At 38.2% G+C, this 25,486-nt stretch overlaps 1 protein-coding gene across 2 annotated transcripts in view; it reads left to right on the plus strand.

The window, feature by feature from the left end:
• Nucleotides 1-4,677: 4,677 nt before the first annotated feature.
• FRS11 (FAR1-related sequence 11) overlaps nucleotides 4,678-25,486 on the plus strand; it is a 33,574-nt gene continuing 12,765 nt past the window's right edge. Inside the window, exons 1-4 of one of the 2 annotated variants that reach the window (XM_088903111.1) lie at nucleotides 4,678-4,930; nucleotides 5,149-5,214; nucleotides 22,771-23,792; nucleotides 24,248-24,691. In XM_088903111.1, coding sequence (XP_088759237.1) covers nucleotides 22,791-23,792; nucleotides 24,248-24,691 — 1,446 coding nt within the window. In that variant the 5' untranslated portion in view covers nucleotides 4,678-4,930; nucleotides 5,149-5,214; nucleotides 22,771-22,790. The remainder of the gene's footprint in view (nucleotides 4,931-5,148; nucleotides 5,215-22,770; nucleotides 23,793-24,247; nucleotides 24,692-25,486) is intronic. The other variant, XM_010277991.2, reaches the window with a different exon arrangement.

Genomic DNA, 25,486 nt, shown 5'->3' on the forward strand with positions numbered 1-25,486 from the left:
CAACGGCTGAGAACATTCTAAACTAATACGAGTCTCATAAATGTCTAGTTTAAGGAGTAAATTCACAGAAACATACCAATGACAACATGAAACAATAATGTACTTTTATTCATTTGCAATAATTGTATTTATACATCAATATGATTGGAGCTAAGGGAATTCACTATTTAACAGCTCCCACTTGCACTTAGGTCCAATCGGGTACAAGCCTCAGTCTCATACTATCCATGTGTTTAGACTGTGTTAGTGGCTTATTCAATGGGTCTACCACATTCTCTGCTGATCCTACCTTATGAATCTAGATGTCCCCTCTACCAACAATCTCCTGTAGTATGTGATACTTCCTCTTGATGTGCTTAGACTTCGACTGGTCTCTTGGCTCCTTAGCCTGAGCAATGGCTCTAGTGTTGTCGCACAACAGTGGAATGGGTGATGCGTTGGATGTAATAGTTCCTAATTCATGGATGAAATCCATGCTGCTTCCTTGGTAACTTCACTTGCGACAATGTACTCAACATCGGTCGTGATGACAGACGGGTAAATCACAAGCAGTTCTCTCCCAAACTAGCATCAAAGATATCTAGGAGCCCAGTCTATGATGACAGACAGGTAAATCTTAGATTGCATGAAAATCATGTGTTGTCTTTTGATGTAGTTGTATTATCAATCTCATAGTAACTAGACCGTGTCAAGGAAGTTCTTGAGGAAGAGCAGTTTAAAAATAGCCCAAAGGATCATCGTGGAGAATTAGATCTGGATGACACTGCCTTGTGCAGAGCAGTAGCAAATGGATACCTTGACCGTAAAAATGCCTTCCATTGCATTGAAGTTGTAATTGCATCTCTTGGCTTTTTTACTAACTTTATATGTATAAGATGCGGGCTTTTGTGACTAAGTTTTTTAACCTGTCATTTGTGGAAGAGGAGAGGATACCCACTGTCTTAGAGGATTCGAAAACTTAAGATTTTTCTGTATGGATGTTTTTGTTGCAAGTATGAACTTTGAAGGAAGATGGAACCTACCTCCCCTACTGCAACACTCTCCTCACATGGACATATGTAACCCCCCTATTGTTTGAGGTGTAGGTTCTGGTTGTAGCAACTAGTTCAGTCTCAAGGCATAAGACAATGAACAATGTCTTCATTTAAAGGGTATTTTTGATATTTTGAAAATTTTTAATTGTTGAATGTCATCATATGATACGGATAGTTGATAGATTGTCAATGGAACATCATCATGTGATATAGATAGTTGACAGATTGTTAACGGAAGGCACTTATTAGACAGTTTTTGAAAGTTCAAGTACTGTAGAGGCACATTTTGAAGTTAAGGACTAAAATATAGAGTATTCATCAAGAATTTTCCTTTTTTTTAATTTTTTTTTTTGCAATTGGAGTCGTTTTTGGATTTTGTCCATTGCAAGTTAATAACCTTCCAATTTTCTTTGCTTATTTTCCTATCATCTAAGGGGCGTTCTACAACAAGAATGTTTTTTTTTTTTTCATTTTTTTCTTGAATCACCATATCATAAAAAAAAAAACAAAAACATGTTTTTGAACTTTGATTTTGTTTTCAAAAAGAAAAACAATTTGGTTTTGTTTCAAAAAATAGTACATGCTTTTAGAACCAACAAATATTGATTTTTAAAATAAAACAATTTTTTAATATTGAAATTATATGATTTATGGAACATGAAGTTGAATAATTAGATGGAAACATGTTTTTGAAACCAATGTAGGTACATGATCGTTACATAGGCCATCAGAGCATGGAATGTGCTAAACCAACACTACACAAATGCTTGCGATGAGTCCATAACTCATTGCACAATTGTGATGACCTTATGACCCAAAACGAGTTGCGATGAATTCAGGACCCGAACGGACTTGCGATGAGCTTAAGGTCATTGCACAATTGTGATGGGTGCAAGTTCATCACAGGTCAAAAACAAGTAAAAGAAACACGTGCATCGCTAACAACATGTGTGACAGGATGCCTTGTAGGCTTAAAGAGGACACGCGAGATAAGTAGTGATGTCATCTGTATCACATCGGTTTAAAATAGTCACGAAAGGAAGTAACATACGTGTATTATGAGAATCTTTAGACAAAAGGAAAGCTCATCCTTGAGCTATCTCATAAGGCACATGGCAAAACCCTATCAATGTTCCTTGACAACTGACACCAAATCCAAGACTCCCTTCCCTAATGGGAATCAAACACTTTTGACTCATTTCTTTTAGGACCTCATGGTCTCTCCTTATAAATGAGAGTCCAACTCATAACGAGATAATCATTCTATCACTTTATTCACACTAACTTTTAGCCTACCTCCTGCTCCTGACTTTCCCTTGTCCTCCAAGGAAACCCCGTACGTAACCTTACCTTACTCACAATCAGATTCAATAACATGTTTTGTGTTTTTGTTCTAAGAAACAATCTATTTTGAAACTAGATGATTTTGAGTTGTTTTAGGAACTACAACAATTTGTTACTTCTTGATATTATCTTGATTCTAAGGATAGTTACTAGTTTTTTCCTTCACTAATAATATACATTTGTGCTAAACATAATGTCAAATTTTCTAAAATATACCTATTGACAAAAATCATCTTCTAATTAAAAAGAGAATAATTATATTTTTAATATTATTAATTTCTCAATTTATATAAATTAAGGGGGTGTTTGATAATATGGTTCATTTTGTTTTTGAGCACAAAAACAACTTACACATCAACAAAATTATCAAACACCCCCTAAAATGTGGTCAAAACATAAGATGATGTGTAGTTTTTTTTTTTTTTTTTTTCAAAATAAAACCAACCATGTTGTCTGACACACCCATGTGCTACATTTTTCTTTTTTTCTTCCAAAGTGGGGGTGCAAAATGGGTGGGCTTAGATTAGACTTTGCAAAAAAATACGAATGTGCCTAACACAAAGGCTCATGCACGGTGTAAAATGTGCTTACTTTAGGCAACCTGATTTGCACCCCTAATCCAAGGTTTAAAATTTTGATATGATACGTCTGATACGGAGCGTATTGTATCGTATCTTTGAAAAACCGATACAGGATACGCATGAAAATCAGATGTTTCATCTTTTTTCATGCATATCAGATTCATATCAGGGGCGTATTAGTGGCGTCTCGACGAAAAAGATATGGCCAAAAACTAAAAAAAAACTAAAGGGGAACACACTTCTTTTCCCTGAATTAAGCCTTCTTTCACCCCCAAGTGACTCTAAAACTCCAAACTTCATTTCTAGAGTGCTAGATTTGCAAGAAACAAGTGTGAATTGTTATTTTTTTAAAAGATTTTTCAAATTTTGAAAAAAATATGGAAAAAATAGGTAAGTTTTTTCAGTCTTTTATAACATCTTGTGATTTTTTTTCTTGAATGTTTAAATTTATGTTAATCTAAATTTCTTACATTCAAAATCACATTTTTTTGTGTTATTAGTAGATTTATGAAAATTTCATGAAGATATTTGGGGAAAATATAAATTAACAAAAAATTTGAAAATGTAATTTTTTCTCTGCCTATAATGATTAAATATTTTTTAGATCTATGGATTTATCTATCATATCCATAGAGCAATAGGAATTTCTTCTTTAATATTTTTTGATTTTTTTTTTATATTTTTAGAATTAAAAAAATAATAATTAATTATATTTTATCTATTGATCACAACAATTGAATATATTATAATTCTATGGATGATCTATCATATGCACAGACCAATTGGAATTTCTTCTTTAATAATGATTTTTTTATTTATTATTTTTGGAATTAAAAATAAATAAATAATTAATTATATTTTATCATTTTATCACAATGATTGAATATATTATAATTCTATGGATGATCTGTCATATCCACAAAGCAATTGAAATTTATTCTTTAGTAACTATTTTTTAATATATTATATAATATTTATTTATTTTTCATAATTTCTAAAAATGAATAATAAATAATAAATAATTATTGATTATATTTTCACATAGAAGCTGTGCCAGTGCATGTTTTATGGTTGGATAGGAGAGTTGCGTTCTTTTCATCCCATAAAACATTGAAACTTAAAGAATTATAATTTATAAATTATAATTAAGCATAGGATTTTTAATGAAATTATAATTAGCTATAATATATATTTTTTCATAAAAGTGTTGTTGATGTATTTTTATAATTTACTAAAATATTTATAGTGTTTTCAAGCATATCTATGTATATCTTAATTTTTCTCGAATACACATATATATTCAAGACATATCGTGATACATTTCTTAAAATTGTTTTTCCGATACACTCATTTCTGATACTTTGAACTTTACCCTAACCCCTATTCTTAAGTCTACATCCTCCCTACTACCAAGAAGTTTGATATGTATGCGTATTTGAAGGTGGTAGCCTATCCCCAACCAACCAGGAGCACGCGGGATTCGATCCCAAGCCTCCACTAGGCTTAGAAGGAATCTTTATCAACCAGCTGGTATACATAATACACCTAGCGTAATACTTGTTAATCTTTTTCATTAGCAAACAGTAATATTTTGTTTTTTTATCTTTTTTACTGCTTTTCGGGTGGAAAAAGGAAAAACAGAAAAGGAGCGAATGACCTGAAAACTGGCCTTGTTAAATCCATTATGCATTATCTGATCATCCTAACAAATGAATATCTTAACAACACGACCCACGTTTCCATTAGTTGTTTCGAGTTTCATGTTCGTCTACAGATCCGGACGTGAATGTATCTACACTGACCCGATATAGATCCGACCCATTTGATGCCCTAGTTTTGCTGTTGGAGAATGCGATTATGCGACCGGAGAGAGAGAGAGATGGGAATGCGACCGAGGGTTTGAGTTTACCTGTGAGAAGGAGAATGATGGAGGAGGAATCGATTGCATCGATTGGGGCCTTCCAGTTCCCGGTAGCTTTTTCCTTCTTCTTTTTTTCTTAATTCTTTCTTTTTTCCCTCCTCTCTTCTTCGTCTTCTTCCTCCCCCTCGATGACCTTTCTCTTCTGAAAAAAAAAACAGCGCAGACCTCCATTGTTTTTGTGATATTTAAGTAATTAAAAGCTCTGAACCTGGAATTCTCCAGTCAGATATTGCATGTTTCTTTCTGATCTGGAATGTGAATTTTGTAGGTTTTAATTTTGGCTGGCACTTTTGCACGCTTGGATAGAAATTTCCTTCATTACAAGAATTAAGAGGTATGAGGTTTACTTTGCTACTTTTTCTAGTTTTCAATCCTTTACCCTTTTGATAAACAGAGAAAATAAATTCCTCTCTCCAATTTTTTTATATGTATGATCAATAATAGACATACTCGGTGCTGCTTCCTGGTGATGATTAATGATTTGGGAAATTGACGTTTTGAATTTCTATTTCCTTACAGATTCGATGATTTAGTTTGCTTTATTAGGTGAGAGGCATTGTTATTTAGTGAAATTATTGATGTTTGCTAACTCTGTTACATTGTGGACGTTATTCTGACTAGGAAAATAGTTTGGGAGTTCTGGGTTGCTTTTGTCAATTTTCATCATCTAGGCTTCTCTAAACCTCACCCTTACACCTTGGCAACAATTGTACGCCAATATGCAGACTGTAAGTTAATACAGGATGTCAGCATGGTAAAAAGCACAAGTCCTTCTAACAGTATGGGCAGGACCTAACACCTCACTATAGAGCCAAGAATTTGACCTTACTCCAATGTCTCATGCTAATACACTCCTCAGGCTATAATTAAGTTGTGGTGGAGGTAAGTGCTGGACTATTATTGGGTGGACTTCTAAATAGTTTGGGTGACTCTGGTGCTTATATGATCACATTAAAGAGGATAGATCCTTAGCTTCCAGAGTGAATATCTTGTTTAGATGGATTTCAAGGTTTTGCTAATTTGTTGGCTGAAATCCCTCCTTTCCCTATGTTTTTTTCGGGAATCATTCGTGTTTTTATTTTTTAATTAATGAAATTTCCACCATTGTTAATAAAGGTTCTCCAGCTTCTTGTCAGCAAGAGGCTATACTTCCTTATTCTATCTTTTCCTTTCATATATTTATTTTCCAATCAAGGTTAAAATTTCGTCACGTATCAGCCGATATGTATCGTACCAGGGCCCCTCTGTTATGCGACTTATGCCCCTAAACTTAGTGCTTAAGGGTCTGACCTATTTCAGGGTGTAGACGGACCTTAAACCAACCCCTGAACCAGTTTCAAAGAAAAAAACTAAAAAAAAACAAAGGCGAGCTTCAATACAGACTGATGTGCCCCTTCCAGCGTATCGGACTGTATCGATATTTTGAACCTTGTTTCCAATAAAGAAAAAAATGGTTGCTCTTTGGCAAGTCCTGGTTTTTCAGTTATTGGCAAGTTATTACTTGAAAGAATTTGTGACAAGGTATTAACTTTGTCCCTTTGGGGCTTATTGGAAATCTAACCAGAGCTGAACCCCTTTCTTCGTGCTGACTTTACATTCAAAGCATCAATTTAGGCTTTAGCATATTGAGTCTAGGCTGAATATGAAAGTTGACTAATATAATGCTATTTGGGTGAATTGAAATTCTAAAGGGGGGTTTATGAAGATTAGCCAACATCTATGTCACCTGAACGAGGTTTGTCAAGCATGAAACTTAATAAAATAGAAATTCTTAACATGGATAGGGGCCTCTTTAGAAGTGTCCATACAACAAAGGCTAACATGTTAAGGGGAGTTTGAGAATTGGATCAAGGTGAACAGGGAGAAATAAGACAAATTGTCAAGCATGAAACTTAATAAAATAGAAATTCTTAACATGGATAGGGGCCTCTTTAGAAGTGTCCATACAACAAAGGCTAACATGTTAAGGGGAGTTTGGGAATTGGATCAAGGTGAACAGGGAGAAATAAGACAAAATGATTTCCCAACTCCCAAGAGAGCTTTCATGCAGTGTCATCAATGTGATGGGGCAATGACTAGTTGTTTTGGCCTATCTAGTCGATGCAATTACTAGTCAATGCCTAGGTGTTGGTTAGTTGATGAAATAAAATATGTTCTAAGTTCAAGACATTGATGCTATCTCATAAATAAGCTAATTTAGACAATAAATATGCAAGAAAAGAATGATATGAATTATTTATCAAAAAAAAAAAGAATGATATGAATGTTTAGTTTACAATGTTTCTTTTGCAAACCTAAGAAATTAAGATGGACAAGCTAAGATGGGGAATTAAAGCCTTTGTTTTGCAAAGAAAGATTGCAACCTTGACTATTTGATATGCCCTTTTTTTTTATCAGTGAATTGTCAGATTTATTAAATCAAAGCCAAATTACAATTTAGGGAGAGGCACGAGATGCTACCTCCCCTTTAAGGAGGGGAGATGGAAGAAACCATCAACCCTTTAGTTAAAGAACAAAACAAAGGAAAAAGAAAATTACAAACCTGAGTAGCCCCTTGTTTAGCAAGATAATCAGCCAAGGCATTAGCCGATCTACCCAACCGCTGAACTCTAACTGTCATGCCCCTTAATAGCCATTTGACCTTTTTTAAGATATCCTTAAAGTTCCAAGTGATAGTACCCGGGTCAGCCAACCATCCTACTACCACCTTAGAGTCTCCTTCAATTATTAAGTTTTGCACTCCAAGTTGATAAGAAATCTGTACCCCCTGTGCCGCAGCTAGGAGTTCAGCCCTCACAGAGTCTCCTATTCCCACCTGTCCTGAAAAAAAAGCAATGATGTTGCTGTTCTCATCTCTCAGTACACCACCAATCCCAGACGGTCCTGGGTTACCCTGACTACTTCCGTCGAAGTTCAGCTTAACAAAACCCTCCATCGGCGGAGTCCAGGTTACTTGAACTCGAGGCTTCCTAGAGGAAGTGAGGGCAACTGCATACCAATTCCTCATTAAATCTTCAAAGGAATAATCTTCAAAGAGTTTTAAGGATCTCAGCCACAAAATAGTCCTTGTAATAATACACTCTTTGACCTCAAGAATGCTTCTTTCCTTCTCTTGAAAAATTCTGGAATTTCTCTCTTCCCAAATAGTCCAAAGGAGAGCTGCTCTATACACTTCAACATGATTCTCCCTCTTCTTGTGGTCCACACAAAGGTAAAAGGGGAAAACAACAAATTTACCTCAGTTGGCAAGTTCCACCTGCACTCAAACAAATCAAATACCCAATTCCAAATGGCTGCAGTAAAAGGACAAGAAATCAAACTGTCATCATTCTGTGCTTTGCACAAAATACACCAGTTAGGGGATAAACACAAGAAAGGTCTTTTCTTCTGTAGGTTATTCATCATATTGATTTTACCATGGTAAACTTCCCAACAAAACACAACTATTTTTGGGGGAACAGGCTTAGACCATACTTCCTTAACTGGGAAAGCCCGACCCTTTCGGAGTCAAAGTCCAAATCTTCCTATCAGAAATGAGTTGGTCCAGGCAAACAGAATCAAGTAGCAATAAGAGCTTAGAAACTGATAGGGAATCCTCATCCCTCAACCCTCTATGGAAGTCAAGGTCCCAATTTGTCAACAAGGGGGTATATGGGGACAAAAGAAAGGAAGACACAAGTTCTTTTTTATAAAGGGAAATAGAGAAGAGAGAAGGGAACAGATCCTTAAGGGGCAAATTTCCCACCCAAGTGTCTTCCCAGAAAAGAACCCGAGTCCCAAAGCAAGCATCATACCTTACACAGCATAGGAACTATGGGAGGATGCTATGAATTGCCTTCCAAGGTGTTGCAAGAGTTGCCCGCCTGGATATCCCTGCATCTCAACCATTTCCAAAACAGCCATGGATACTTGCCACCATTTCATGCCATAACCTCTCCCTCTCTAAAGGCCATCCCCACAGCAACCTAGAAGAGCTACATTCTTAAAAGTGATATTCCCTAATCCTAATCCTCCTTCCTCCCTACTTCGACTAACTAACTCTTATCTAATCAAATGATCCTTCTTCTCTTGCCCCGGCTCCCACAAAAAGTCCCTCATCATCTTCTCTATCCTCTTAGCTTCCCTAGTAGGGATCTTAAAGACAGATAGAAAGTAAACCGGTAAATTAGCAAGTGTGGATTTAATCAAAGTCACTCTACCCCCCACAGAGATATAATTCTTTTTCCAGCTTGCCTACTTCTTTCCAAACTTTTCCACAACAGGGATCCAAAACCGGCTTTCCTTTGGGTTGGCTCCTAGTGGAAGACCTAGATAAGTTAAGGGCTAGGATGAGGTGGAGCACTCTAAGCAACCTGTAATAGCCTCTATTTCTTGAGCATCCATATTGATTCCCACCACACAACTTTTTTCAAAGTTGATTTTTAGATTTGAGGCCTTTAAAAAAAAAAAATTAATTAGGTTCTTAAGGTTCCCAACCTTCCTCAAGTCACTTCCTTCACAAAAGATTATAGTATCATATGCAAACTGAAGGTGAGTCACAGGCACACTATTTCTTCCTATTCTCCAACCACTCACTACCTCCTCCCTATTTGCTTTTGAAATCAATCTACTTAACACATCAGCAACAAGAGTGAATAAAAAGGAAGAGAGTGGATCACCTTGTCTAAGGCCTCTACAAGCTGGGAAGAAGTCCTTAACTACTCCATTGACAAGGATAGAATAATGGCAAGAAGTGTGACAACCCTTAATCCACTTGCACCATTTTTCCCCAAACCCACACTTTCTTAGCACCTCTAAGAGGAAGCTCCAGTCCACCAAATTGTAGGTTTTTTCAAGATCCAATTTGCAAACAAAACCTTTTTTACCTGATCTCTTCATCTCCTCCACACATTCATTAGCTATCAAAATCTGATCTACTATTTGTCTGCCTTGTACAAAGGCACCTTGAGCTTGACTAATTGGAGAGGGGAGTACCACTTTGATCCTCAATGATAAGACCTTAGCCAAAATTTTGTAAGCACTAGTCACCAAGCTAATTGGTCTGAAGTACTTAGGATGCTTAGCGACAACCTTCTTGGGAACAAGCGCTACAAAAGTAGCATTAACTCCAGAGCTAACAACGTAATTATCCTCAAACTCTCTGAAGACCTCAAATAAATCATTTTTAACTATGTCTCAACAATCTTGATAAAAGGCCATCGTAAATCCATCTGGCCCAAGAGCCTTAGATCTATCCATTAAGAAAACTGCTTGTCTGATCTCTTCCTCCTCAAAGTTTCTTTCCAACCATCCCCTCTCCCTCTCAGAAAGACTTGGCCAGTCTAGACCATCCACTTCCACCCTACAATCAAGAGGTCTTCTAAGAATTGACTTAAAATGATCTACAAAGCATCTGGCTATCTCTTCTTGAGAGGAGATTTCCTCTCCATCAATCTCAAGTTGTGCAACAAAGTTTTTCCTCCTCCCATTGGCTATCGCATGAAAAAATTTTGTGTTCCCATTTCCTTCCTTGATCCATTTAAACCTTGATTTTTGCCTCCATGAAATCTCTTCCTGCTACAGGACCTCTTCTAAGTCCTTCTTTAAACTCCACCTCAACTCTTGTTCTTGTGCATTCATAGTCCTTAGGGATTCCTTCTTGTCCAATTCTGAGTCAACAAGGAAGATTTTAAATCCTCTATCCTCCCAAAATGGTCCCTGTTCCAGGCTTTCAATTTTGTCTTCAAATTTCTCAGTTTTTTATGAAATCTAACTCTATTCCACCTCACCCCCCTTAGCTCTTCACTCCACCAATTCTCAACATTTTTTACAAAGTTTGGGTGAGACAACCACATATTCTCAAATCTAAAGGGTCTAGGTCTAGAGTTTAAGGGTTCCTCTCCTAACTGAATAGGGCAGTGATCCAAAGTAACTCTAGGTAACCCTTTAGCCATCAATCCCCTCCATTGAATCTCTCATTCTTCATTGACAAGAATCTATCTAACTTCGAACATGTTGGGTTTTCCTGAAAGTTGGACCAGGTAAAATTGGCTTGCAAAAGAGGAATCTCCTTCAGCTCATAAGAGTTGATAAAATCATTGAATTTCCTCATACTAGTCGTGATGGATTGATGAGGGTTGTTTGACTCAATTGTGAATCGGATAACATTAAAATCCCCACCTAAGCACCAAGGACCTTCCCATAACCCTTTAATGCCATACAACTCCTCCCACAATTCATTTCTCTCTCTGTAATAATTGGGCCCATACACATTGGTTAGCAGCCAAGTAAAGTCACGCTCCACCATTTTGAATTTCAGAGACACAGAGAAGTTACCCACTAATTCCTCAACTGCTTCTACAACATCTTCTTTCCACAAGGTAATTATACCCCCTAAAGCTCCCTAAGAGGGAGTTGAAACCCAACTAATCCCTCTTGATTTCCACACACTTCTAACCCATCTTCTATCCATCCCTTCTAATTTTGTCTCTTGTAGCATAACAGCATCATGCCTTTCTCTTCTAAGCATTTCCTTTATTAGTCTTCTCTTCCTTGCACTTCCTAAACCCCTCACATTCCAGTTTATGATTTTCATTAGAAAAGAGTAGAAAACCCTCTCAAACACCCTCACCCACCCTTACTTGAGACCCTTTCTTCTTTCCCCTCGGCCATTGAATTCAATATCACCCTCAATATCTGATATTAGTCTTTCCACCTCTGATCTTTTCTTTTTTTTTTCCTACTTTTATCTACTCCAACACTTCTCAAACACTCTCTATTTTCCTTCTTCCGTTCCAATTTTGTAGGGGTAACTTCCATTTGCTCTTCTTTCTCTTTATAGTCCTCCAAGAGAGCACAAATCCGCTCCCAAATTCTCTAATTCTTCTTCCTGCTTCCTTTTCAATAAGACCTCCCCCTCCTCTTCTCCACAACCCTTAGCTGCAGTCTCACTCTCCCCTCCATTGGCCATTCCTTCTGGTTGGGAAGCCAAAGTACCTGTTTCAGGCATAGGACCCTTGTTAGTACCAGAAAACAAATCCATAGGCGTACCTGAATCAAAGGGAACTGGTAGAGTAGGAACAGGAGCAGAAGTTGCTATCGAGGCATCGAATCTAGGCCTGGTTCCTCTGACTGATTGATCTCTGGAAGTTGTCTAGGTTCAATCAAGGTTGTATTAACCAATGCAGCCGAAGCTACCATTAAAGGTTGCCCCCTAATCGGCGATTCTGCGTGGTATGACAGTAATGAGTTCTGATCCTCTAAATAGATAACCTGAGCATGTTGCAGTCCAGAGGAGGGTTTGTTTGTTGGAGTAGATGTCCCCTGTGCAACTTCCGTAACAGCCTTTGAACCCATACAACCCTTACGTGAAGTACAACCTGGCGGGGGGGAGGGAGCTGCTGCTTGAAATCCTGTCAAAGAGCCCCACAAACGTCTTCCTCCAGGAACAACACTTCCGTGTTTAAACTGTCATCTTCAAAGAGATCCTTTGTTTGAGAGAGGTCGATACTGCCAAGGCTCAAAGTATCCTCAATTTCGGAATCAGAACCAGAGCAATCCTCCTTGTCAGACGAAAAATTCAAGTCGAATTTATCTGGATTACTTCTTTTGACAGAGCACGGACTACGACGATCAGGAGATGAACGTTGAGGTTTTTTCACTGGATGCCACTGTAGAGAGCCAGCTGACTGAGTAGGAAGATTCGAAGCAGCGGCCTGGGGAAAATCCTTCGCAACGGATGAAGAGCTTGAGGAAGACGATGATAGACGATTTCTATCGTCTACCTTATGTCTCTCCCCAGTCACATGAGTCTTTAAAGGCTCACGTGCCTTTTTAAGTAACTGGGTCAGGCCCGCTGACCCGTTTGGGCCCTTACTAATATTAAGTTTCCTCATCATGGGCTTTAGCTTATTACTTGGCCCATTCTTAGAAACCTGCAGCTTCACGTGAAGGGTCATGCACGTTCAGCCCACCACTTGGTTTGGTTTTATCAAATTTAGGTTTGGTTCTTCCCTGAACAACCTTCTCCTTGTTTAAGAATGCCATATTGGCGCCAGCTATAACCTGTGCAAAAGTCCAGCTGCCCTTTAGACTGTTTCCTTCTTCTACACGCATAAGACCTTCCCCCTGAAAACTACCTTTTTGTTTCTCCAGCATATGTTTTTCCATTTAGTAAAAATGCTATTCATGTTTGAACCATAGACCACCCTCCAGACCTTCTCCCTTCCTGCTTTCAATAAGTGGTGTACTGGCATAGAATTGCCACTAGTTGAGCTTTGATTGAAGGGATGAGAGATCCATCATATGGATGGCCGAACCCTGCAGGAAGGTAGGGCGAAATTTCAAAAAAAATTTCTCTCTCCCATCTGGGAATCACATTCCCTGTTTTAGAAAATCTGTATTTTCAAGGATCAATCTTGAACCAAGAACCGAACCAGATCTGAAACCAAAAGGTAGGAGAGGGAGGTACCTAATACGAAGAAACAATATCTCCCAATGAAGGTGTTCACACCCAAGGAAAACACCAAAGACTGCTCCCACTGAAGATGACACAGCGTAGGGTGGAGCAGAATCAGTAGGTTCTTCACAAGAACCGAATCCTTCAGCAAGAATTCGATGGAGGGAATGTGAGCACGACTTCAGATCAGTTTTTCTCCAAAAACTGATATCAAGAACACTTCTTGATCGCTCCTACAGTGGAGATCGAACTGGCAATGGCGGTAGCAGGAGGAGGGTGCAAGAGCAGAAGATAGCACAGTCTTACTGTAGTTGTCTTCTCTCTTTCTGTGATCTGAGATCAGTTGTGATGAGATGAATGGAGGTTCGCCCTCCTTTTATAGCCTTAAAGAGATCTCCTAATCTCATTAGGAGTTTCCTAATCCAAATTTGTATTTGGATCATAACTTCTCTTTAAGAGATAAGGATAAGCCCTTATCTTATCTGTAGATTAGATCAGCCCTCCTAATCTTATTAGGAGTTTCCAAATCCAAATCTATATTTGGATCTAGACTCTTTGAGTGGATAGGGATAACTCCCTATCCTATCTGCTGGTCCAAATCCCAGATCTGCCCCCTTCTTTAACTAATCAAATTAGACCAGTTCGAATTGGGCTTTAGGCCCATTAAGTCCATATGCTCACTAACCTTCCAGACTGCTGCCCAGTTGGGTTTCCTTGTATGGTGTGGGACCCAAACATTGATCTACACATCAGCCACATGGGTTCAGCCTAGCCTCTGTTACAAGGCCTGGCCGAATTCACTGTAGGAAACAGTGAACTTCTGAGCTCATCACCATGGGCTCTTAATGGTCCCAACACTTACACTAAGTGGTCCTTGGGCCAAACTACCTTATAAAATCCCAGGGACTGTCCAAACATTGATCTACACATCAGCCACATGGGTTCAACCTAGCCTCTGTTACAAGGCTTGGCCGAATTCACTGTAGGAAACAGTGAACTTCTGAGCCCATCACCATGGGCTCTTAATGGGCCCAACACTTACACTAAGTGGTCCTTGGGCCAAACCACCTTATAAAAACCCAGGGACTGTGGGCAAATGCAAGATTAACCCATCAGGTATTACCCTCAATGGTCTTACACTTAACCTCTCAGCCCATAATGATCAAACATTGCTCGACAAGAGAGGACCTCTCCCTTGGCTGCAAGGAACAATGCTGCACTCTCCACTCACATGGATCCTGGGAATTAAAACCTTTGCAAACATTTTGAAACCGTAATATATATGTATATCTTTATATAAATATATTTTGCAAAAACAAATTTCAACGATTGAAATCGGTTGCCGGCAGCTTTGGTTTCCATCAGAGAGAGTGCATCCCCGATCATTACCTTTGTCCTACAAAGGGGCTGATCCTAGCACTATGATCACCCGTTCAGATGAATTCTCGGACTGTCCCAACATACTCAGGTTTTGACCCCCTCTAAGGATCTCACTGATTGGCATATCAAAGACAGCCCAATTCGACACCTAGTGTAGTATTATAATCGAGTCTAGGGGTTAGGTGTAACATTCCAGTTTTGCCCATCAATCTCCAAGGTCCAGGGCAATACTGGAATTCTGGTCCGGTTCAGGGTTTCAAGAAAACCCACACTGCATGCACCTTAGGTCTCACCCTGGCAGCTGAGACAAGCCACCCCAACCCACTTGGTGGCACATCAGTGTCAGCCTTGGCAGGATAAATCTCCCCAGATCTATCCAACGACTGTGAAGATTCTAAACCAACACGAGTCTCATATGTGTCCAGTTTAAGGGCATTACACAGAAACACACCATAATAACATGAATCAAATATGTACTTTATTCATTTACAATAAATGTCATAATGTACATCATTCTGATTGGAGCTAAGGGCATACACTGTCTAACATTGATAACATTGATTTCATGGTATAATTCTTCCGCCATATGATACCTCTCTTCCCACCTAAATTCTAGAGAAGCAATTAGCCATAGAATTATGTTTGGGACTTTGGGTCAATGTCGAGTATCTTATTCTCCTGGATCTATGACTGCTGGTTTCCTTGACTGAACTGTTCTAATTCCACCTCACCGGAGTAGTCATGTTTCTCGTCGCTTCTTTGTTTTTCTGCCATCCTTGGGATGGCACTGTGTTTTAGTATTCTTGTTTCCCTCTTATGTGCTTTGTTAAATTCTCTTCATTATTGAGAATGATATATTAATAAGTAAAGAAGATGTGAGCAAGAATAACTTTGTGAAACATTGAAATAGTTGAGCAATGAAAATTCTGTTGAAGAATTCATCTTAGTATTTTATGTAATTGGAAATTTAAAACTTTTCTTTGATGGATCTCATGTGAGAATGAATAAAGTATTTATCTTCCCAAACATCTTGATAATTACCAATTAGAAACAAACAAGAAATTTTATTTTTTGGATAATTTTCTTTAACCTTTCAGTCTGAGAGCAGTTTTACACTTTGCAACTAACTTGTTTGGCATTTGATTTGATTAGCTGATTTCTTGGCTGTCATTTTTTTTTTGGTATTTTACTACCACAAAAACATGTTTATAAAACTGACCTGGAAAAAGAATTGCTTTCCTTTCTGGGTGGAAGGTCAGCAGTTCAACTGGCTGGGTCAAATGGGTCAACCTGTGATGTTATAAATTAAATAATAAAATATAAAAAATAATTAAAATATAGAAAAATTGCAGAAAAAATTGGGCATGTCTCTAATATTATATATGCATCATATTAAATAAAAATAAGTGTGATAAGTGATAATTAGTACATGTTTAAATATTGGAACCACATTTACTTGATTGCCCCCAAAAGTGGTTTGGTTTACTAAGCTTTACCAAGTGAGCAGTAAGGCAATGTTAAGTTGCAGTGGTGATGACAACATCAAAAGCAAGCTTCACTAAGCCTCACCTTTGGCCATATTGGAGACCATAAATAACGTAGGCAAGCTCTTGTCTCTAATGTTTTGGCTTATTGAGCAGCTTAATATCATGAACAAGGATGCTACATTGAGCCAATCATAAATGAGGACAGCTTGGGTGAATGTGGAGGAACTTTGACTGTGGTCTACTTGACATTTATTGTTTTTTTTTTTGATAATTTACTTGACATTTATTGTTGTGTTCTGAATTTAGGTTGCTCTAAACCTCATATTCTATAACACTGTTTTTCACTGAATTTACATAACTCTGTGCTCATATGTAACACTTGCTACCAAATTACAAACACCACTGACATGCACTTTGGAAGAATGTGGGTTGGATTATGAGTCTAGAATGACCTGTTTAGCAAGCTTATGCTCAACCTTAAAGACAAATCTCTACTTTCTTGTTTGTACTTTCTGGCGGAATTACTACGTTATAATATCATAAAATAAAAAATATAAAATACTATGTAGTGCCTTATACAAAAATATATGGGACCTTGGGCAAGGCGACCCTCCAAGGGCACCTTGTTGCCTAGGCATTGCCTTGACAACCATGGGCAGAGTCCCTTGTTCTGCCAGACATGCGGCATATAGGTTCACTATGGAGAGTGTTAGGAGATGGAATTTGTATTGAGGTTCATGGTTCACCTTTTCTGGCAATAGGGGCTGGGTTTGTATTGCTTTGCATTTTATCTTTTCCCCATGATCTGGCCTTTTTCTTAAGCCTCTCTTCCTCCTTGTGGTCATTGTCATCATCAACATCATCTAAGCCGTATGGCCCTTATCTCAACTATATGAGGTCCTACATGAATCCTTATTTTTCTTTTTTTTTTGGGAGTGGAGAGCTTTCTTTCAATTAAAAGCGTGTGTGTGGGGGATGTACATGAGATGATGTACAAAAGTGCTTAAACAACCAAAAAGAAATATCCCTATCATGAATCAGGTAGGTTATTTGCACTGTATAAAAAGTTACTATCCATCCCTGATTTAGCTAAAGAGTCAGCGGTCCGGTTATGGTCTCGCAAAATCCATCTGATTCTGCAAGTAATAGATGCTAAAATGTCTGGAATTTCATGGAGAAAATGAGCCAGCTTCCAAGGCTCCTTCCCCTTAGAGTTGACCCTGACAATAACATTCTTGTAGTCACCTACTAAAATGGAATCAGCTTAGAGAGCCTTAAGTAATTGAAGACCTTTGAGAAGAGCTTTAACCTCAGTCTTTGAAGCACCATCTGCTTTAATAACAGAGCCACTAAAAATCCATTGCAGTCTGTCATTAGGACTCAAATTGACTGCTCCTAATCCAGTTGCAGGAGGGTTTTCTTGATCTTTCCTACACTGCCACCAAACCGCAGAATAGAGGTATTAAGGGGGTATTGGAGAGAGGATGAAGCTGATATGAAGAACAGTTCCAGGAGTTAACCAAATCTAATATGCATCTTGTTGAGTTTTCTAATGAAGCGGATTTATCCTCCAAGATTATTTTGTTGCACTCATCCCAAATGCCCCACCCACATGGCAGCATGTATTACAGCCTTCCACCTTCGGACCTTCCAGTAGATATTACCTCTTATCCCAAGTTTTCTGCCTTTCCACTGATGAATAAAATCACAAACAGAAATGTGAGGGGCCCAATCAAAGCGGTTATCTCTAACCAGGTCCAGGAAGTGTTGCCATAAGCTACACAGGCCACAAGACAGTTTATGAGAAGGTCTCATCATCATGTAGGCATATGGTTGTAAGTTTTTATCTTTCCACAAGCTGCTTCCCATAAAAAGGAGGCAATTGTGGGTGGGACCGGGGAGAGACAAATCTTTGTCTGGGAAAGATTTGGTAGTGAACATCCCATTTTGGGTGTGTATCTTGATAATGCTTATCTCTCCTTGTTTTCGAGAGGCTTACGAAACTCCGGTGTGCAAAGTGGTCCTGGTCAAGCTAAAGGATAGTGGAAAGATGAAGGAGAGAGTTCAGTTTCTGGAAACATGTGTGGTGGGTAGATTTATCAACTCCTTTCCAGATGAAGACTCTGTGTTCAGGTGGGCAAAGATTGATTGGAGAAGCTTTGGTTTCATTGACATGAGAAAGCTTAATACAGGCTTGTTCCTGTTTATGTTCAAGTGGAAGGAAGACACTGGCAAAACCTTATTGCTTGAAGGAGGTGGATTGCTGAACACCCTGATCTGAGGTTAGGAAAATGGAACCGTCGGTCAGTTTGACTAGAGGAGAGATGAAGAAAAATTTCATTTCGATTAATGTTTTCGGCATTCCATTACATGCCTGATGCATTCAAGCTTTCCGCTTTGTTGGGGATGCCTGTGGAAGGTTCAAAAGATATGACTTCAGGAATAGGAGATGGTTTCAGTTGCAGTTTGCAATCCTGATTGAAGTAGAAGATATTCAGTTGATCCTGAAGTGTATCGATCTTTTATTTGCTGGAGAAAAGTACAAATTAAGAATTATGGTCGGAGTGGACCCAACCTTTTCTCTGAGAGGTGCTCAAAATCTGAAACTTTTGCTATTGAATAGAGGTTTGACAAAGTTGGGAAGGTGAGCGGTAGGCAAGAGGAAGAAGAAAGAAGGCTTAGTGACAAGGATAGGGAGGTAATTTTAAAACTGGAAGCCTCGAGGAACATGAGAGATTATTAGTTCCCAACGACCAATGAAGGGGAGGCGAGGAGTTTGAGGAAAGAAAGGGTTGGGTTAGGTGCTGAGAGTGGGAGAGCCACAGAAGGGGCTCTTCTGATTTCTCGAGTATAAAGATGTATGTGGGGAGCACCATTCAAAATCGGTGGTGGAGCATGGAATTAGGGATGACAGGTTGAATAGGTTGAAGGTTAGAGATAACAGGGGTTTTAAAGCCAAGCTGAGAAAAGGATGTGTTTCTTTTCATCTCAAGAGAAGTAGGAATAAGAATTGGTTTGGTTGGTTGCAAAATACAATAGGTCCGGAAGGAAGAGTCTATGCTCTGTATTGCTCAAAGGCAAAGTTCTGTTTCCTTCGAGTTCCTTGGTGGTCTAGGTGAGCATAAGTGAAGTGTTGGTTGTTCTGAGGTGGCTGCGGAGGAGATTGATCGAGAGGCTGAAAATGCTAGGAGAAGGAATCAAGAAAAAGAGGATGGTTCAGGAGAAGGGGAGGAGGAAGCTGTTAAAGTGGAAGGAAATGCTGAGAAGGATAAGAAAGGAAGGGATGTCTGTGAAGGGGATATGGTAGAAAGTCAGAAGAGTGTTGCTGTCTTCAGGAGGAAGTAAATGCAAGTATGATGTGCAACTCAGAGGATAGTGAGGATTTTGTTTGGTCCGAAGTGATTGTTGGAAAGACAGGGTTTGATCTGTGAAGGAGAAGGAAACCGGTAATCAAGGAAGGAGCTGCCAATGTTTTGGAGAGGATCGAGGTACAAGCAAGTCCCATCTGGTTCATGTCACCAAAATTTTCTCAAGATTGAGATGGTTTGATTGGTGTTGGTCCTACAAACAAGTACAAAAGAATTTATAAGAGAAAAGGAACACGATGTAAGAAGATTTCTGAAGGTAAAACAGGCAGTGGTCATGAATCTCATGTTTTTGAAGGTTTGGTGAAACAGGTGTCTGAAGTTTCAGAGAAGGCTGTTCAGTTATGTATGGGGTCAGACCGTCAGAGGAAAAAGAAAAGGAGGGTACATTGTGAAAAAGTGTCGTTGAGTCTCCTATAGGTGTGGTAAGGAGGAGGAGGGAGGAAAAGTGGATTTTGTGAGTTCGGCTGATAGGAATGTTAGGGTTGGTAAGATCTAGGTCTGTTCTTGTGGGGTGGAGAGGAGTTCGCAAGGAAGGCATTTGAAGTGTTTGAGAGGAACAACAAAGAAGAAAGGATGAAGAAGCGTTGTGTAGGGGAAGGAGGAGAGGCATAGAATGAGGAAGGAGACAGGTTGGATGAGGTGTTTGAAGGGGAAAACTGATGTGTTTTTGAGATAGAGAGGTTTTTGTGCTTTTGCTTTTGTTTATCTGAGTGTTTGTTGCTTGGTTCCTTTTGCATTTGTGTGAGTGAGTTGGTTGTTGTTAGTCGGTTGCTTTCTTCTCTTGGGTGATTTCTCATCACTTTCCTATTGTACTCTCTTTTTGTTTGCAATGATTTGTTTTTTTTTTTCAATAAAAGTAGCCATATTATCTTGTCAGGATGAGAAGAGACAATGTTGGAGATCGGGGAAGTTAGGTAGGAAATCTTGACCAGTTCAGGTTCAGTTAAAGCTGTATGAAAATTGCAATTATAGGTTAAGCCATGACTTTCTCTAATGAGGGTGGAAGAAACCAAGGCTTTGTTTATCCAAGGCAAGATGAAAGAGATTGGGGAAGGACAGACTAAAGGTTTAGGTTTCCCACCATAGATCAGTCCAGAATTTAATTAGTTTGCTGTCTCCTAGACTGAATCTAGTGAAATGGAAAAACATGAATCCTGTTTTGCCATTCCATTCTGTTTAATGCCATATCTATTGTTAAAATTAAGGGTGCTTAATTAATTTCTCACTACTTCGATCCATGTCCTTTCAGGTCTACCCCTATCCATTCTAGCCCCTTCAACTTGCAACAGATCACTTCATCTTATGGGTGCTGTTGATGGTCTTCTATACTATACATGCAATCAAACCATCTTAGTTTACTTTCTCTCATTTTATTACCCGCTGGTAGAGGTGTTGATTGGACTGGATTTGGTTCAACCCGATCCAGTCCAATGTGAGTCCACTTACAAATGGACTGGACCCAATCCAGTCCAAATCCAATACAAACCAAATCCAATCCAATCCATTAAAATGTAAATGGACTGGATTGGATCCAATCCAAACTGAATGAAATATAAAAAATAGAACATATAAAAAATTACAAAAATATACTAAAATGAAGAAAATCTGAAAATTACAAAAATATACCCTTTTGGCGTTGAAAAAGCACTTTTGTAAATGTTTTCATAAAAGTACTTTCATAAAAGTGCTTTCATAAAAGTACTTTTGTAAAATTACTTCTGCAGAAGTGTTTTTATAAAAGTACTTTCGTACAAGTGCTTTTGTAAAAGTGCTTTCGTAAAAGTTCTTTCATAAAAGTGCTTTTGTAAAAGTGCTTTTATAAAAGTGCTTCCATAGAAGTGTTTTTATAAAAGTACTTCCATAAAAGTGCTTTTGTAAAATTACTTATATAAAAGTACTTCCGTAAAAGTGCTTTTACAAAAGTATTTTTGTAAAAGTGCTTTTATTAAAGTGCTTTCGTAAAAGTGTTCTTATAAAACTGCTTTTGTAAAAGTGCTTTCACAAAAGTACTTTTGTAAAAGTGCTTTCGTAAAAGTACTTTTCATAAATTACTTTTATATAAGTGCTTTTGTAAAAGTGTTTTCGTAAAAGTGCTTTTGTAATGAAAGTACTTTCATAAAAGTGACTTTATGCTGACTTCAGTTTTGATTGGTTTCAAATTGGACAAGGGTTTGGCCTCCCGGATTATTGGAAATTTGGTTTGGGTCCAATTCAGACCAATAAGAATATGGACCAATTTATTTTGGATTGGCCCAATCCAATAATTATAATGAACCCTCGAAATCCGATTTGATAAGGTTTGGATCGGATTGGATCCAATCCAAAACTGGTCGATTGACACCCCTACCTGTTGGAACTACTCTAGGTTCCTTTGAATGACTATTTCTGATGCTGTCCTTTCTATTTTTCCACCTATCCATCTCAGCATACACATTTCTGCCACACTCATTTTCTCGACATGTTCTCTTGATCTCTTACCCCGTCCTTTTTCCCACTCATTTATTGGAGCTACTCCTGGTTTTTCCTTTGAATGACTTTCTGATCCCATCCTTCCTAGGTTCCTTTGTATATTCCATCTTGGGTTTACACCTCTATTCCCCCCCTCTTTCCCACTAAGGCTGCATTTGGAATCAGTGTAAAACGTAATCGGTTTTAAAATACACCAATGACGTTTTACACTGAACCATGAAAGTGACCGTTGCTTTTTGAAAATAGCGATGGGTGGAAGAGTGTAATGTTTTACATCGATAAAATCAATTATCGATGTAAAACTTTAGAGCTGATGAAGTTTGACATAGATTATCGACATAAAACTCCACTCCATCCAAACACACACAAAACTGAACCGGAGTTGAGTTTTACGTCGATAATAAGTACACCATCTTTCCAAATGCCTACAAAACCAAACCGATGTAAATTTTACATCGGTTCTTGATTTACATCGCATCCAAATGCAGCTATGTAATGCTTTTGTTGTACCTGATAATGAGAAATAGTTTTAGAATTCTCCATGTGTTTTGACATAAAAAATGTGCTATATGGGCAAGAAACTGACCATATATTGGGGACATGTCTGTTCTTTGTTATTTTGACTATTGATTAGGCTGAATTTATTGCTAAAGTTTTTGTGTTGCATTGCATTAAATTAAATTCAAATGAACTACTTTGTTACCTCCTGCATTGGGTATCCTATTGATTGTTTAAAATATTCGATACAGGGTTTTAATTTTCACTTCCAATGCTATTACGTGGAAACGAAGTGATGTCTGAAGAAGCTAGGCAGATGATAGAGGCTTATAATGATCCTTCAGACCAGAGATCTTTGTCTTTGGATGATACCAGTAGCACTGAAGAATCACCAGAGAACACCCGACTGTCATTAGAAACTTCAAATGATGCAATTCCTTACATTGGGCAAAGATTTCTAACTCACGATGCTGCATATGAGTTCTACAGTGAGTTTGCAAAAAGATGCGGATTCTCGATCAGACGGCATCGGACAGAAGGAAAAGATGGAGTTGGTAAAGGACTGACAAGAAGGTACTTTGTGTGCCATCGTGCTGGCAACACTCCAATCAAGGCATCAAATGAGAGTAAACCACAGAGAAACCGCAAGTCATCAAGATGTGGTTGCCAAGCGTACTTAAGAATCAGCAAGACTATGGAATTAGGGGTTCCAGAATGGCGTGTTACAGGCTTTGCAAATCACCACAACCATGAGCTCTTGGAACCAAACCAAGTTCGCTTCCTACCAGCATACCGGACAATATCAGAGAGTGACAAGAACCGTATCTTCATGTTTGCCAAAACTGGCATCTCTGTACAACAAATGATGAAGCTCATGGAGCTTGAGAAGCGTGTGGAGCCTGGATACTTGCCATTCACTGAGAAAGATGTGAGAAATCTACTTCAGTCATTCAGAAAGGTAGATCAAGAAGATGACAGTATTGATCTCCTAAGGATGTGCAGGAACATCCAGGACAAAGATTCCAACTTTAAATATGAGTACACAATTGATGCAAACAACAGATTAGAGAACATTGCTTGGTCTTATGCTTCATCAGTCCAATCATATGAGATCTTTGGTGATGCTGTTGTGTTTGATACAACTCATCGTTTAACTGCCTTTGATATGCCACTTGGGATATGGGTTGGCATGAATAATTATGGCATGCCTTGCTTCTTTGGTTGTGTACTCCTACGAGAGGAGAATATGCGGTCCTTCTCGTGGGCATTGAAGGTAAAGGAGTAAAGCCATATATGTTAGCCTGAAGGTTTATCACCATTAAATGTGACATGCATACTAAACATGGGATGTACTAACTCAATGATCTGAGCATTCAATTTTCTGATACCTTTGGTGGTGTGCAGCTGAAATATCAATTTGACTATCTTAACCTCTAACTGCATTTGGAAGAGTAAAATTTTTCTAGTGATAGGAAGAAAGCTAATGCTTTGGCTGGCTAGACTAGGTGTGACTAGCCAGTCTGTTTTTAGCTGGCACCTACTCGGGTGGGCAAAGTGATTGGATGTTTCAGATGTATGAGTTGGTAACCCATATGCATAACAATAGGGTAGATATTTTGGTTCATTGATGGTGATGGACCTTCAAAAAATACATTTATCAAAGAAAGTTAATTATTTTCTTTTCTAACCTTACGGTATTCTTCTATTATATATCTATTAATATGGTAGGCATTCTTGAGGTTTATGAATGAGAAGCCTCCACAGACAATCCTTACTGACCAGAATATGTGTCTCAAAGAGGCGATAGCTGTTGAAATGCCGAATACTAAACATGCACTTTGCATTTGGCTTATTGTGGCAAAGTTCCCTTCCTGGTTTAATGCTGTTCTTGGGGAACGCTACAATGAATGGAAGGCCGAGTTTTATCGGCTGTATAATCTTGAATCGATAGAGGAGTTTGAACTAGGCTGGAGAGACATGATGAACTCTTTTGGGCTTCACACAAATAGACACATTGCGAATTTGTTTTCTTTACGAACCCTTTGGGCATTACCCTATTTGAGAAGCAATTTTTTTGCGGGAATGACTACAACTGGCCAATCCAAGTCAATCAATGCTTTCATCCAACGGTTCTTGAGCGCACAAACTCGGCTAGCACACTTTGTCGAACAAGTACGTATGTTCTCTCTCTTTCTCTCTCATGTGAGTTATACATGCACATGGAAACACCCCTAAGATACTCAATGATGTATTGGACACTTTGATGCCTAATGCAAATTTTGTGTTTGACATCTTCTCCAGCCATATCCTTGTCATATATGGGTTGAAGATGCATTGAAGGAAATTTATCAAAAAAAAAAAAGATGCAGTGAATGAACTCAAGGTTGCATTGTATAGTTATATATGTGTATATGCTTGTCTGTTATACTATCTTGGAGCTTCTTCGCTCCAAATTTCAGAAGCTAAATTTTTGTAGGGTCAGTTTCATTCTTTTTCCTTGTTTAAATTAAAATCCAATGCCTATATTTTCCTTTTTCATCTTAAGTTTGACAGATTTTTTTTGATAGTTTTACGGATTTTTTTCTCTAATTATTCAATGTAGTAAAATATAGTTGGAATTATTGGGTCATATATCTTTAAGGCCCACCAACCTCATAGTTTGAACCATTAAATGTTAGTGCTACTTCTCTATGTGCCTACTATCTTCATCTCTTATATAGTCAGCCCTTAGTCAGTGATGGTTATGTCAAGTTTCAATTTGTTTCCTTCACATATATAAGGCTGTTCTAGTAATAACAATAGTGTTTGCCTATCTTGCTTTTCGTTTAAATATTACTTATGCTTGAATGTGATTTGTTTTGCATTTCCAATTTTAGAATATTTAATTTTCTTGATAAATAGATGATGGGTATATATGAAACTAAAGGAGTGCAAATGCCTAGTACATGTCCATGTCTATATACATAC

Source organism: Nelumbo nucifera, chromosome 4 (assembly GCF_055504915.1).
Source record: "Nelumbo nucifera cultivar China Antique chromosome 4, China Antique-T2T, whole genome shotgun sequence".
Taxonomy (NCBI): domain Eukaryota; kingdom Viridiplantae; phylum Streptophyta; class Magnoliopsida; order Proteales; family Nelumbonaceae; genus Nelumbo; species Nelumbo nucifera.